At 48.1% G+C, this 15,418-nt stretch overlaps 1 protein-coding gene across 4 annotated transcripts in view; it reads left to right on the forward strand.

Annotated features, from left to right (window-relative positions):
* LOC139048040 (sulfotransferase 1B1-like) overlaps nt 1-15,418 on the forward strand; it is a 362,107-nt gene that overhangs the window by 252,487 nt on the left and 94,202 nt on the right. The window contains exon 1 of one of the 4 annotated variants that reach the window (XM_070522420.1): nt 11,591-11,960. The exons of the other annotated variants lie outside the window; for them this stretch is intronic. Within the exon in view, the coding sequence (XP_070378521.1) occupies nt 11,890-11,960 (71 nt within the window). The 5' untranslated portion in view covers nt 11,591-11,889. Of the gene's footprint in view, nt 1-11,590; nt 11,961-15,418 lie in introns of those variants that run through there. 4 annotated transcript variants of the gene reach the window in all.

Below are 15,418 nucleotides of genomic sequence, written 5' to 3' on the forward strand. Positions count from 1 at the left end.
GCTGTAATGCGCATTTGCAAAACCAATACGTTTGATAAGACGCAGTGGTTATCATAATTTCGCTACACATGTATTAGGCTGGCACAAATGGTTCAGATACAGATACCTGTATGCGGACTTGCACGACGTGGATGCGGAGATTAGGATAATTATGACACCCGTAAGGAAGAGGCAGCTGACGGCCGTAAGCTGTTGCGTTCTTTCCGCCAAAATACCCGGCCTGGTAGTGCTGTAAAGATGTTGTATAAAAGTGACACCAGGGTGTCTACCAACCGGGAAAACCGGGAAAACCGGGAATTCTCAGGGAATTTGAACAGTCTGGAAAAACTCAGGGAAAACTCAGGGAATTTGTGCTTCTATCAGGGAAAATTAGCTGTAACTTTATTGAAAGGGAACGAAAGTCATGTTAATGCTGGCTCCAGTAACAGAGGAATCGCAACGAATCGTCATTGACGCCGTGTCATCGGCACGATGCATTGCCAGAGTAGTTAACGACCGATTTTCTAGACGCCCGATTTTTCGGACACGCCCGATAATTTGTACGGTTTTGCGGCACCACCACGTACTCCATATAGTCAACGTATATTGCCCTGACTGCAGGTCTGAAATGGCATTAATCAAAGCCGCCACCGCCGCTATTTTGATTATCTCGCCGCCTCGAACCGGCACTCTCGCAGGCAGATCCGCTGGCAGCCGTAACCACCACCGTGGCAACGTTAGGCCTAGCTGTTTCTATGTTCGCTATTAAGCTTCTTGCCGTGCGGTGCCGTGTTTTTCATTGAAAGAATTCGCCGCTATCACCAATGGCACCGACTCCGCCTTTGTAATCCTCGCGATTGGCCTTGAAGCTCGCAGAGCACAGCGCGTTGCGTAATGCCAGTCTCCGAAAGTTAGCTTCGCCTCAGTACACTATTGTTAGGCGGTGAAGCATAACAAGCTTGGGAAGGGGGCAATTGTCACGGGACACAGTATGTATTCCTTAATTACACATGCGTGCACCCCGTCTCCTGTCACAGTACAAGCCCTGATATGCCTAATAAGCGTACTGGCAGGCCTTCAGAGCTTTTTCAGACGTGCCTGTGGTAATTTTAGCCCTTAAAGGCAGTTAAAGACATGCATTAATTTTTTTCAGACTGCCCGTTTTTTTTTTCCAATTTCTTTTGCGGCCCCTCGGAAGTCCGAAAAATCAAATGTTGACTGTACAACTGACCAAGAGGATGCTTCAGATGATTCATGTGGGGAAAGCGTGGTAGAAGGAGGATGAGAACAGAAAGGACCGACGCACTGAGGAATTAACAGGAAAATAAGGGTGCCGCCGCCTTTTTGAAGGAGCTTGAGCTAAAAAAACTAAGTGTTGGCTGACGCTGAGACACAAGTGTCCCTCATCCAAACTAAAATAAATTGTTTAAGCAGTGAAACCCAACACTGAGATGTTGTGTACGGGCTGAGAGTATGTCAAGACAGTTGAGGTTGACTTCCCAGCTGCTGAGAGAGAACCTTAGTTGTGACAAAGTTCAGGACCTCATACAGATGAGCTTGCTATCAGTTGATAGAAATAGCTGATGTTAGAAATATTTACTTATGTATGCATCTCCTTTTCATTCGTATTTGAAAATGTTCGACTCAATTTAGAATGGGCTTTACCATTTCTTTCGCTGTGCATTTTACTAAAACCTTCCTTCTGTTTTCTTTTTAAATAAAATAGATATTACTCCTTACTATTCAAACTGGATTAAGTAATTTTTTGTTTCAGCATGCTTACTAGAGTGACAGCATCGGGCAACGTGGTGTCAGCCTGTCTTGACATAAAACAAAGTTCTGGCTCATTCAGGGAATTTCGCAAAGGTGCTCAGGGAAAACCTGGAAAACTCAGGGAATTTGAAAATGTCAACTTGGTAGACACCCTGTGACACGCGGTTACAAGGAAATTATTATACTTAGCAGCCGACGGTGCGTTTTGCAGCTTAGGTCTTCTTTCTTGTGCATTTGTGCTACCCTTATTAATGAGGCATTTCTTGACTATGTTCTTGACTATGTAACCGCGTTTGTGTGGATGCGTAGACGTGTGCTTTTTGTTGTACTTGTCAAATGGAAGTAAAATATTTTCAGGCTTACTCAATCTGTGGTGTCGTGTGCGTTTATTCCAGTCGAGGCCATCGTGCCAGCTGGAAACCGCATTCCGTCAGTAGCCTTACACGAAATGCAACAGCTGGAGCGCGGCGGCACAGCTCGGGGTAACGGCGGCGTAATAAACGAGAAACCGCTCGGGATGCCCTTAAAAATCAGTTCAGAGTGTGCCTTAACTCGATATGACTCAGCGCTACATGTATTCTGCTGCGCCTCGATCGTGATCCCGCCAGTTTGGTTGCTGTGTGGGAAACGTAGCGCCTACATATATACGTAGGCGCTACGTTTGCAACACAGCAACTAAACCGGCGGGAGCACGATCGAGGCGCAGCAGCCAGAAACCCAGTAAAGCCACCTGGTAAAGCGGTCATACTGCGCAAAACCCCGTTTCCGTTTCCTGTTGTACAGCGCCACCTGTGGTCGCATACTTTAGTTCACGACGCCACCGCTACGCTTATTTCCGTAGCACTGTCCAAAGTACAGTTTCCCTTCTCTAAGTTTGTATAGGTGTTCTGTGGCTTCTCGAGCAAAAATGGCGCTAATGGACGGCGCGAGCGCCCACGTGATGCTATTAGGCCAATAGCGACGCGGCGTCGGCCTCGGCCAGAGCGCGCGAGGAGGAGGCGGCATTCTTCAAAGCGTGGCACTACTTTACGAAGTTTAGGGGGCTCTAGTTTCATGCTGTGCTTTTCTTGAATAAACCAGTTGAGAGTCAGCGCAGCTTGCTGTTGCTTCTTCCGACTATCTGTGTCCCTGGCGCTGTTTATATTCGTGTCGTCTAGACGTTCCTTTGAAAGCCAGTTCGGAGATCTGGCCGGTCACGCGCCTTGTGTCAAATGCTGAAAGACGACCCACTCGAGGAGTGTATGTTGTCAGGATTGGGGGCTCAATCCCTTCGTCCGTGGTCCTTTGCCAAGATTGGAGTACGGCATGAATTCGAAGGTAGCTGGCCCATGCCGTCGTCCAACTTATTTACGCTGAGATCGTTGATGAAGTGAAGAACTGCTTCTCATCGAGAACGAGGAAAAAGGGGTTTATTTACAGAAAATTAACTCAGTCTAACATGACTGTTTGAGAAAAATAGTATTAGTCCAACAGGACTGCATGAGAGAAGTGAACCAGTCTAACATGACTGCTCAAGAGAAGTGTGTCCAACAATCGCACAACCACAGTTTTTATACACTCGATCCGCTGGTCCTACGACGCGGCGGCTGTTCGTTTACACACCACCAACTCGCAGCTGCTCTGAAGACCAGTTTTCAGACACAAAGGCACACACATTCCGAAGCCCAAGCGACGGCGTTGAAGGTGGTGCCGTTCCGGAAAATCGACGCCTCTCGAGGGTCGCTCGTTGTTTTGCAACATGCTGAACCGTGAGAGCGCAAAAATAAGACGTTCCCGCGGTAGCTTCTTCAGGCGTGTCAGATCAGCGCCGCGTTGAGGAACTCTGGAATCATTGTCCACACACCAAACTCGTCTTGTCACAATGTCGAAGCGGGCTGGAGGAAGGCGGCGGATTCCAGCGCAAAGGTCGCTTCTTTGAACGCCTCGCAGCTGCAGCGGCGGAGAGCGGGAGGTGCGCGTCTTGCACCCCTTGTCGTAATCGGGTGGCAAGGTGACAATCTTGTTGTGCAACCCGCCGTTCTTTACAGCGCCTCCATGGCCCCAAAAGTCTCGACTGTCTAGCGCTGACAACCGCTAGGCAGGAAGAGAACGGCTGCTGGTCAGGGGGGGGATTGATGTCTTGGCTCGCAGCGACCACTTGTGCATTGATGTCACCGCCCCAAAACATCCAACAAGGACAGGCAACTGCAAAATGAACCCCACAACACGGCTCTGCGCCGAGATGACGTGCATTGGCTCTCACTTTAGACTCGCTAGGCTTCAAAAAAAAACAACAACAACATAAGTGCAGAAACAAAAAAAATGCTGCATTTCACTATGCCAATTTCTGAAGCAAATTCCTGCTGACAAATTCAGCAATCATGGAGGGAATCCTGCTAAATGAGAGGGGATCTTCTTCGCTTAATAAAATTAACACTAGTAACCCTAAAATTTAGGCGGGACCCTCAAACGCAGAATTCAAATTAGCCTGCTCAAACCATCCGCATTGCTATGCAACTTTCCCTTCTTATATCTAACGGAGAAGTTGTACTCTTGGAGAGTGAGGCTCCATCGGAGCAAGCGGCCGTTTTTGTGTGACATTTGATTGAGCCACGTCAGAGGACAGTGGTCGGTCTCGAAGATGAACTTCGCTCCGTACAAGTAACACGACAACTTCTGGGCGGCCCAAACCAAACAAGCGCATTCCTTCTCTGAAGCGCTGTAGGCTTCCTCTCTTACATTTAGTTTACGGCTGGCGTAGAGGATAGGATGCTCCTCGTTATCGTCGCCGACTTGACTAAGTACCACGCCCATACCTCTGTCGCTTGCGTCGCATTGAACTATGAATTCCTTTGTGTAGTCTGGCGCGCGAAGCACAGGGCGAGAAACCAATAGCGTTTTCAAACTTTGGAAAGCGTTCTCTTTGTCCTTATCCCAGTGTACGTTACTCGGTGCTCCCTTTCGGAGGGCGTCTGTTAATGGACTTGCCAATTGCGAGTAATTCGGAATGTACCCTTGATAGTACCCCACAAGTCCCAAAAATGAACGAACGTCCGTTTTCGTGCGCGGCTGAGAAAAATCTCCAATCGTAGCTATTTTCAGCTCAGCCGGTCGTCTCATGCCCTGACCAACAACATGGCCCAGATAAGTAACCTGCGAACAACCAAACCTACACTTTTCCGCTTTCATCGTTAAGCCGGCTTCCCTCAACCGTGAGAACACCTGTTTGAGGTGCGATACGTGTTGTTCCCAGCTGTCCGAAAAAATGGCCACATCATCAAGATAAGGTAAGGCGAACTCCTGCAAGTCCTTTAGGACAATATCCATTAACTTAGAGAAGCTAAACGGCGCGTTCTTCAGCCCGAAGCTGAGTGCGAGAGGGCGAAAAGTGCCTACAGGCGAGATGAATGCGGCATAGCGGCTGGCACTTTCTGAAAGGGGAACTTGCCAGTACCCCCGCACGAGATCTATAGTTGAAATGTATTTAGCAGCGCTAACTCTTTCAATTCGTTCCTCAATGTTGGGTATCGGGTACAGCTGATCCCTAGTGATCGCATTTAACTTCCTGTAGTCAACACACGGACGAGGGTCCTTGTTAGGGGTTTCTACGAGTATTAGCGGTGACGTGTAGTCACTCTCAGCGGGCTCAATAACTCCCAACTCTAGCATGCGCTGTATCTCTGCCTCCATAATCTCTCTCTGTCTTGGAGACACCCTGTAAGGTTTTGATCTTACTGGTTCGGTAGAGGTCAGCTCAATTTCATGCGTTATCAGTTCGGTTCTACCCGGCCGATCGCTGAATCTGTCGAGATATTCCCCTAACACCCCTTTTAGCTCATCTAGCTGCTCGGGTCTTAGAGCATGCGAGCTTACCGAGTGTTCTACTACTTCTTCTAGGCCGATTTCAGAGTTGGAGGTTGCCCTATCCTCCTTAAACTTGGTACCGATGCCATCCGGCTCTTTGACAGTATAGTTAACGACTCCGCTCCGCTCTACATACGGCTTCATCAAATTACAGTGATATATCCTCACTTCCTTCCTGCGACCGGGCATTCTCAAAGCATAGTTAGTTTCTGAAAGTTTGTGCAACACTTTAACGGGCCCGTCCCAGTGAACTTCAAGCTTGTTCTTTCTTGAAGGTTTGAGGATCATTACCTGGTCTCCGGCGTTAAACGTACGAAGCCTCGCATTCTTGTCGTAATAGAATTTGGCGTTCTTTTGAGCTAGTGCTATGTTCTTTCCGACTAGTTCTTGGGTTGCGCTTAGCCGTTCCAGTAAATTTAGCACGTATTCAACCACGGTTGGACTCTCCCCTCTTTCCTCCCACATCTCTCTTAACATTCTCAGTGGAGAACGGAGTGTCCTCCCATACACTAGTTCTGCTGGAGAGAACCCTGTCGCTTCATGTGGAACCGTTCGCAAAGCAAACAAAGTTGCCGGCAGACAGTTCTCCCAGTCCTCCTTGTGCTCGTAACAGAGCGCACGCAAAACTCGCTTAAGCACCGAATGCCACCTCTCTACACTGTTTGACTGAGGGTGATAGACAGAACTGTGAATTAACTTTACCCCGCACTTTTGCAAGAATGTGGAAGTCAGTGCGCTCGTGAATACTGACCCTTGATCTGCCTGAATTTCGGCTGGAAACCCAACTCGTGCAAACACTGTCAAAAGCGCGTCTACTACTTCGGTGGAGCTGAGCTCTTTCAAAGGGATTGCTTCTGGAAACTTGGTAGCCGGACACAGCATGGTAAACAAGTACCTGTAGCCTGATTTTGTTTTTGGAAGAGGCCCTACCGTGTCTATTACAAGCCGTCTGAAAGGCTCTGTTATTAAGGGCACTACCTTCAGTGGAGCTTTCCAAGTCTCTCCTGGTTTACCAGAACGCTGGCAGGCGTCGCATGATCTTACAAAGTTTTCTACATCTTTGAAACAGCCAGGCCAGTAGTATTCCATAAGCAATCTTTCCTTTGATTTGTTTATGCCTAGGTGGCCGGACCACCCATTTCCATGACAAAGACTCAAAAGGTCCTCCCTATACTTAGTAGGTATGACTAACTGATCTAAAATCCTACCCTTTCGATCTCTGTAATGCCGATACAACAATCCTCCTTTCTCATGTATCGTTACGTTGCGCCTAGCAATGCCTTCTTTAGCTGTGTCCCGTAATTTAGCTAAGCTCTCATCATTCTTTTGCTCAGCTGCCAGTGACTCTCTATCCACGCGTAAGAGTTGATCAAAGTTCTTTGAGGCCGGTGATAATAACGACCCTGTCTCGCTTGTGAGCGCGTCTGCTTGCTCTTCCTGCAGGCTAGAACTCTGACACTCTAGTGCTACGCTCTCATTGAGCTGGTCAACTGGCAGGCTCTCCTCAACTGTTCTTTTGTCCCTCGGGCCTAGCTCGGATTCGGGGATTGAAGCTATCCCCTTTTCTGCTTCAGCTGGAGGAGCTTGAGCATTTTCAGCCGACAGCGCCGCGATCTTACGAGCTTGGCCTCTGGTCAATGCCTGTACTATGCCCTCTCCTAGTTTGAGCCCTCTGTCACGCAGTAACTGATTCGAACGATTCGAAAAGATGTAGGGATACTGCAGTGACAAAAATTTGGAAACTGCAGCCTCAGTCTCTAGCTCCCCGAATGGTCCACTGATTTTGACTTTGGCCATGGGCAGACATACGCTGTGTTCTTCTACAACCTGTTTTATCCATGCTACTTCTCCGGTGAAGTCCTCTACCATCACGTAAGACGGATGGACAATGTCCAGCGTGGCGGCACTGTCTCTTAGCACTCGGCATGGTTTTCCATTAACTTGCAGGTCGTGGAGATATGGACTTAAAAGTTCCATATTCTCATCCTTTTCCTCCACGTAGGAAAAAACTACGCTAGGCTTCTCGCAGTTTACAGCTATATGTCCCAGTTTGTGGCATTTGTAACAGCGAATTGGTCTAACAGATTCGAATTTTCTTTTCTGTTCTTTTTGTGTGGTTTCTCCGTTAAGTTTCTCCTCGCTCTTTTCTGCGGGCTTTTCCGCCATGTCTACAGGCTCGGATCGTCTAGTTTGCGCACCCTTTTTGAACGGAAATGGTTTCCGCGGTCCATTTCGACCGTCCCAGTTTCCCTCCTCGGCGTTCAACTTTCTACGGGTTGCGTACTCTTCGGCTAATTCAGCCGCCCTTTCCACAGTGTTTACATTACCTCTATCTTGCACCCACAGTTTCACAGCTTGGGGGATGGTTTTGTAAAACTGCTCTAGACACATGCATTCAATGATCATGTCTCTGCTGTCGTACGCTTCCGCGCTTTTAAGCCACTCGACTAGGTTGGCCTTTAAGCTATATGCAAACTCCGGATAGCCCTCGCTATCTTTCTTGCCTGTGCTCCTAAACCTTTGCCGAAAAGCTTCGGCTGAAAGGCGGTATTTCTTCAGGAGACTAGCCTTAACTTTTGCATAATCATATGCATCCTGCACACTCAGTCTGGCGATTACTTCCGCCGCCTCACACGGCAACATAGACAGCAACCGCTGTGGCCATGTACTCGGACCGAAGTTCATCTTTTCGCAAGTCCTTTCAAAATTGCTTAGGAACAAGCCTATGTCGGTCCCGACCTCATATGGCTTTAATAGCCTGTCCATGCGGTACGATTCTGCCTCACTTGATCGACCCAGAGCTCCTTCACTTCCTTGAGACAACTCCAAACGTCTGTTTTCAAGTTCAAGTTGCATTTTTCTTAACTCGCGATCTTTATCGCGTTCCTCCCTTTCTTTATCGCGTTCCTCTCTCTCTCGTTTTTCTCTTTCTTTTTCCCGTTTCTCTCTCTTTTTGAGAAGTTCCAATCCCATTTCAATATCTTGCTCACTGGCCTGATTGGAAATTAGCTCCAATAATTCCGATTTGAGCATTTCCTTGCGTACATCTAGGCCCAGTTCCTCACCAACAATCAACAACTCGTCTCTCAGCAGTGTCCTTAACTCCATGACTGCTGCTTTACTGCCTTGGTTCTGCTCTCTAAATCTAGCTAGGAAAACACAACCTAGCTAACACACAACAATCTAGCTTCCCTACTGTTCTAAACAGAACAACCACAAAATGAAGCCTAGAGAGTCAAAGCAAAAACCAAGCACTCACCACAGATACAGCACCATGTCGCAAAGTCCATCTCACCGCTGTCAGCCAGTTGTCAGGATTGGGGGCTCAATCCCTTCGTCCGTGGTCCTTTGCCAAGATTGGAGTACGGCATGAATTCGAAGGTAGCTGGCCCATGCCGTCGTCCAACTTATTTACGCTGAGATCGTTGATGAAGTGAAGAACTGCTTCTCATCGAGAACGAGGAAAAAGGGGTTTATTTACAGAAAATTAACTCAGTCTAACATGACTGTTTGAGAAAAATAGTATTAGTCCAACAGGACTGCATGAGAGAAGTGAACCAGTCTAACATGACTGCTCAAGAGAAGTGTGTCCAACAATCGCACAACCACAGTTTTTATACACTCGATCCGCTGGTCCTACGACGCGGCGGCTGTTCGTTTACACACCACCAACTCGCAGCTGCTCTGAAGACCAGTTTTCAGACACAAAGGCACACACATTCCGAAGCCCAAGCGACGGCGTTGAAGGTGGTGCCGTTCCGGAAAATCGACGCCTCTCGAGGGTCGCTCGTTGTTTTGCAACATGCTGAACCGTGAGAGCGCAAAAATAAGACGTTCCCGCGGTAGCTTCTTCAGGCGTGTCAGATCAGCGCCGCGTTGAGGAACTCTGGAATCATTGTCCACACACCAAACTCGTCTTGTCACAATGTCGAAGCGGGCTGGAGGAAGGCGGCGGATTCCAGCGCAAAGGTCGCTTCTTTGAACGCCTCGCAGCTGCAGCGGCGGAGAGCGGGAGGTGCGCGTCTTGCACCCCTTGTCGTAATCGGGTGGCAAGGTGACAATCTTGTTGTGCAACCCGCCGTTCTTTACAATGTGTGTAGGTTAGGCGCCACAAAGTGCAGTCTTCTCTGGCGTCGTCTTCTCGTGGGCTTGCAATGTATTGAGCGCAGTGTTAATAACCCCCCATCTGCCGTTGCAGTCCAAGCAATACGTCGAGCGAGCGTGTCATAGCGTTGACCCGTAACAGCAGCCGGCACGGTAACATGTACCAGCAGGGCATACCTGTTGCCTTAAGCAATACCGTTATCTTTACTTCTTGTTCTTGTTAGTTTTAGTGGCTCAGTGTTCTCTTTCTATGAAATTCATAGCGAGAAAAAGAAAGAAAAACGCGTAGAAATAATCATGCAGAGATTTTTGTAAAAAAAAATTGACTAGAGCGAACTATGTTGCTGGTATTTACGGGACCTGCGAGCAATGTGATCGTTTAGCCAGCGTGGTAATGATAGGTGGTACATTAGTTTGCCTGAAATTTCTTATGCCTCGACGCGGCTTTGTGTCTAACAAATTTATCACATGCAACAATGTAATGGCTTACATTCTACATTTCACAATCATTATGCGTGTGTGCAGATACCTACTGTTCTGCTGTGTTTAGAAAATATGCTTCGGAGTTGAGAAAGGTAGAGCGTAATAAATGGCGTCACAAGAACGTTTGAAGCCAGAAGCACGAAGACAAAACATATCCGTGTATTAGCCATCCGCGGAGCGATCTCAATGCCGGGCTTTCGTTTTCTTAAATTTTGTAAGAAACTGGTGGGAAAAAGTGCAATTCCGGCCTTTTCGCGTGCTTATTTTATTTATTTTCAATGTAAACTGAAAATGTGTCGAATATGTTTCATATACTTACCCTATCCCTTCGTGTCAATTGTCAGGTCATCTTAGTACTGGCTATGCTGTTAGGCTGCTGAGCACGAGGTCGCGGGATCGAATCCCGGCCACGGCGGCCGCATTTCGATGGAGGCGAAATGCGAAAACACCCATGTACTGAGATTCAGGTGGATGTTAAAGAACCCCAGGTGGTCGAAATTTACGGAGTCCTCCACTACGGCGTGCCTCAAAATCAGAAGGTGGCTTGGCACGTAAAACCCCATAATTATTTTCTCTTCAAACTTATTCAGCATGACACCGAATGCCGACCAATACAAATATCGCAGCAAAGGGCAGCTTAATTATACCCTACATGGTCATTATCAGTCGCAAAGATGGGGATGAATTGCGGTGTGTATTCATACGCTTTCGTACGTTGCCACGGGACTCTGGAATAGTCTACCCGTAGAAATTAGGGCTCCAATGTAACACCACTCCCTCGAAGGTTTCCTGCGGAACTGCATGTCCGGCACAGACGAATAAATCGGCACGTTTCATGCTTGCGTTCTTTATTTTCATTGTTATATGCGTTATGTTCCTGATGACGTTCGATGTACTATATTGCAATTGCTTGTTTTTTTTTTCTTTTTTGGGGTGAAAGATGCAACTCTTCAAATTTGCGCCCTTGAAAGATCGGGGACTCTTCTTGCAACCCTGCGATTTGGGTATCCTAGCGTTTTATGCCTGTTTGTGCTCCGTTTGACGCAATAAAATCTCCGATCGATTGATTCGTTGGTTTGATGCCAGGCGCCGTCACCTCTCGTCGGATGGAACGGGACAGCCGTGTCCCTCGTCGGCTGCCGGGCTTCGGCGGGACCGCGTCGGCGCCGCATCCAGGTGCTCGGAACACTTAACCAAACCTTCACCTCTCTCCCTCTCTCTTTCGTCTCCCTCGCTTCGCGTCCTTAGCGCCGCCGTCATCGCCGCATCCTTGCCTCCTCTCGTTCCCAACGCTCTGCAATCCCCCACGGCAGAGGGCACTCCATTATCGGCTCCATCCTCCTACTCGGCGATGATACGCACCTGCTGCTATCGTCGGCGCGCATATAAGCGAGGGGGCCTGACGCTGTAAGCGCAGTCACCTCTGCTCGGGCAGGCGCGATCGTCGAAGGCGGTGGCGCAGCTTCTGGCGGGGGTTCGTGCGGTCGTCGAGTTCAGCGCGAGTGTCGGTTGTGCAGAGCGAGGTGCCTGTGCCTCTACTAGGGCGTCGGTGCTCACGCTATAGCAGCGCGTTACCGCCCCGGAGTCTGCTCGTCGGCGCCTACGCCACCGCCGCCGCGATATAGTGCGCTGACCGCGGTGAGGACTGCGTCCCCTCGAACGACGACTTCTCGGGACCCTCTTGAGTCGCCGGACCCGAAACCAACTATGGGCATTGTGGCCGTGTGCGAGAGGACTGTGGTCACCTTCCAGCTGTGGCTGGTGCACTGCCTGGCGAGGTGCGTACGCGAGGCGCCACTTGCGCGTCGTCTCAGTGTGTTGATCGTTGTGCTCGTTTCTTCCTTGTCCTCACTGTTGTGATTCCGCGCACGTATACTTCTTTGTTACGCCGGATTTGATATCTCGAAATTCGTACTTACGAACGCATAACCTATAGTTGCGGTTTAGAGATATGCTTGACCGAGTTCTCATTATCGGGTCGTTACGCAAGCTAAATAAATATAAACTACATTTACTGTATTTCTTACTGAAATATTTTTTGTACGAATGGGGTCTCCATGGCCAGAAACGAGTACTTTTCCTTGGCGTCGAAGTTTTGTATGGAAATCGCAAGGTTAACTCAGACGTCTTCTTCAGGAAGCCGTCGTGAACGCCCTCGCTTTATTTTTCTTTTTTCTCTGTCTCTTTTTTCCTCTTTAATTTCCTTTGTGCCGCCGAGAACGCGAAACATTGTTTTAGCTTCAGAAAAGTGGGTAGCAGGGCTTGTTATTAGCTTGGCTTATTGTTTTAGCCCTTAAACGTTCCTTTGGCTAGGTCACTCACCGGGTTCCGGGCAAACAACTGTAACGGAGAATAAGTTGAGTGATTGCACATACTGGCATCGCTGTGTACTGTTTTAGACTTGGTTCTAATTCGAATCGAAGCATTTCAGTTCGTCGTCGTGTCCCGGATGCGGTCCTCACGTTTCTTTTTTTTTTTTTCTTGCCCTCCCTTTTTGTACAATTGACGCAGACTTATTGTCGAGTAGGAGACGCTGTTGCGATTCGAGTGTCCGAGCTGTCATTGAGTTTCCGTGGCTGTTGATGTGCCAGATGCCGGGCGATCGGGAGTTCCGGGGCGACATCGAAGAGGGGTGTGTGTGTGTGTGTGTGAGAGAGAGAGAGTTTACAAATTTGCATGATGAGAGTTTGCGTGTACCAGCGCGAGTTCGAGTGCTATCGAGCATGAGTAGGAGCGCACGTACGAGTAGGAGCGCACTTAGCGCCGCCTCCTAGTAGTTATTCGTCAGCACCGGCTTCGGTTCTAGGGATTATAGGGAGTTCCCCCCGCTTCGACGCCTTCTTTGCGAGGAAACCGTATTGGTTTCGTTTATTACTCCGCGGTAATTTTCATTAGCGGGACGCCGCACAAGCTGTTTTCTTTTCCAGGAGTTGTCGTCACGGCTCCTGGCACGCATGCGCGTGTACGCAGCTCGAATCAAATTTAGTCAAATTTAGACCCCCCCCCACCCTTTCTTTTTCTTTTTTCTTGTTGAGCATAATAAATATTGAGGATAAAGACATGGGCAGCACGTTTCATCGGCGTGGTTCAACAAAACAACGACGAAAGCGAGAAAAAAAAGATGGAGAGGACGACCCGGAACGTTCGACTTTTCGTTTTCCTTGGATTGTAACTGAAGGACGTTTCTTTTTTTCTCACAAACATTGCACGTCAATACCCGAACGAAGTGCATTCCTACGCGTTTTTCTTATCCCATATGACGCTACTATAGGAATTCGCTCCCGTGGAGTATGATTTACGATTAAAGAACGTGCGTGACTTTGAGGTACGGTCCGTGCATTGATCAATTTCGTCACTGATGTATGGACTCAGAAACGATGTTTATATTTTTTTTTCTTTTTGAAGTCTACTTCACTGAAGTGAGAAGCGGACGTGGCGGCGACGGAGACACAAAAGCACCGTTGTGCTCATTCTTTTAAAACATTTATTCGTCATATGCGGAATTTCAACAACGGTAGTCATGCATTACAAGTGATGTGCGATCATTGGTCGTGCGAGCGATCCGATCATTGCGCCAGTCGCGCATGCGCTACCCCTTAATAAAACGTACACGTTCCCGGCAGGTCAAACGCATGCCGTTTCCTTTTCCGCTCGCCGTGTCGTTTATGAGGTTGCAGGTTCCTTTCCGGCTGTCGTTTGTTCAGTATTTTTTTTTTACCTTGGAGCGCTGTTGATCGCTTGCCAGGAAAGGGCAATTCCCAGATCGGCGTAGCCGTGGCACTTTTCCGAGAACGTGGAAATCGTATTCGTTTTTTTTTTTTATGGCTTTCCGTATCTGACTAAATGGGCGTTGAATTGAAAACAAATGCTCTTCGTGTTTCATAGAGCGGGTATTGGCGATATTAGGTATAAGCCAGTAACGTGTATATTGGCGTAATGGAGGGAGTCGGGGTGGGTGTTCTAGTGGGCACGCCTATATGATGTTGGAGGTGTTTGGATGCCCCTTCTTAATGGGTGCGTAGCTGTGAGCTGCCAGGACGCTGTTCCTCCTCGCCAGCAGCCGTTGCCTTGCGTCCTGTGTCGCGCCTCATCGCACGCGGGTACATTGGGGGCACTTTAAAGATACCCTCATGGTCGAAATTAATCCGCAGTTGCTTACTACGGCGTGACTCATAAACAGATCGTGGTTTCGTCACGTGCGCACCTCTCCACTTTGCTGGTGTAGCTGTCGATGCTCCTCGCTTCGGCCGGGACTGCCAAATTTTCTCACGTTAGTGTTAGGTTCGAACGCGTGCTAATGGCTCGAAATCATTCGCAAGATGTTTGCATCTGTGCTCAGTGCAAGCTCTCACATGGTGGGAGGTTACAAACTCCACAAACATGTTTACATTCTGCGAGCTTTTTGCGCAGAAAAGGAACAGCGCAGCGATATTTATTGCTGTGTATAGACGCTATAGCTTTATGATTTGTAAAAGTAGCTAGTATATGGTGAAGTTCGGTGTGCAAAGGCCCGAAAGGTTTCCGGAAATCGACACACAAGAACCACAGTACCCGAATGAGCCGATGACGGGAGTGCTTCGAGAAGTGCTTCGAAACAGGGTAATCATTGTGGAGCGTAGCCGCAGCATTCTGGAGTCAAGCTGTACGCTTAAAGGAAACAGTCGTGCTTCGTTGGTACGAATTGGCAAAGGGCAACAAGGTGCATATACGCGAGCTTTCTGGCTCTGAAGTTAGCTCACTGTGGCCCTTTGCGTCATGTAAGCCATGTCAAGAGAGGCACACTTGATATGCTGCAGCAAGTTGGGATAAGGCTTCGGCTTTACACATTCCAAAACTCGCTAATTACTGACCACTCAACGCGAAGGCCTCCCGTTACAGTACTGATACTTCAAAACAAGTTAGAAAAACAAAGACGATGTGCCCTATAGACAAAAATAAGCAAAAACAATAAATAAAAGACTATCTATGGGAATGTGGGAGCTTTTAGCTCTCCAGAATGTTCTGAACATTCTTTCGCAGTTATCTAATGTCCCAAAAGAAGCATAACACTTTTTCTAATGAAGATATTGAAACTTTGTACACCTATTTGTTACGCAATTATTCGTGCAATGAAGCACCAAATGACAATTGTACGGCAACTTTTGATGCTACTCTATTTATTCGAAAGACATGCGTGTAAGAAGCGGGTATATTTCTTTTTTTCTTTCATTAATACGCTCGCAAGACTCCTTAGATC

Source organism: Dermacentor albipictus, chromosome 7 (genome assembly GCF_038994185.2).
Source record: "Dermacentor albipictus isolate Rhodes 1998 colony chromosome 7, USDA_Dalb.pri_finalv2, whole genome shotgun sequence".
Classification (NCBI taxonomy): domain Eukaryota; kingdom Metazoa; phylum Arthropoda; class Arachnida; order Ixodida; family Ixodidae; genus Dermacentor; species Dermacentor albipictus.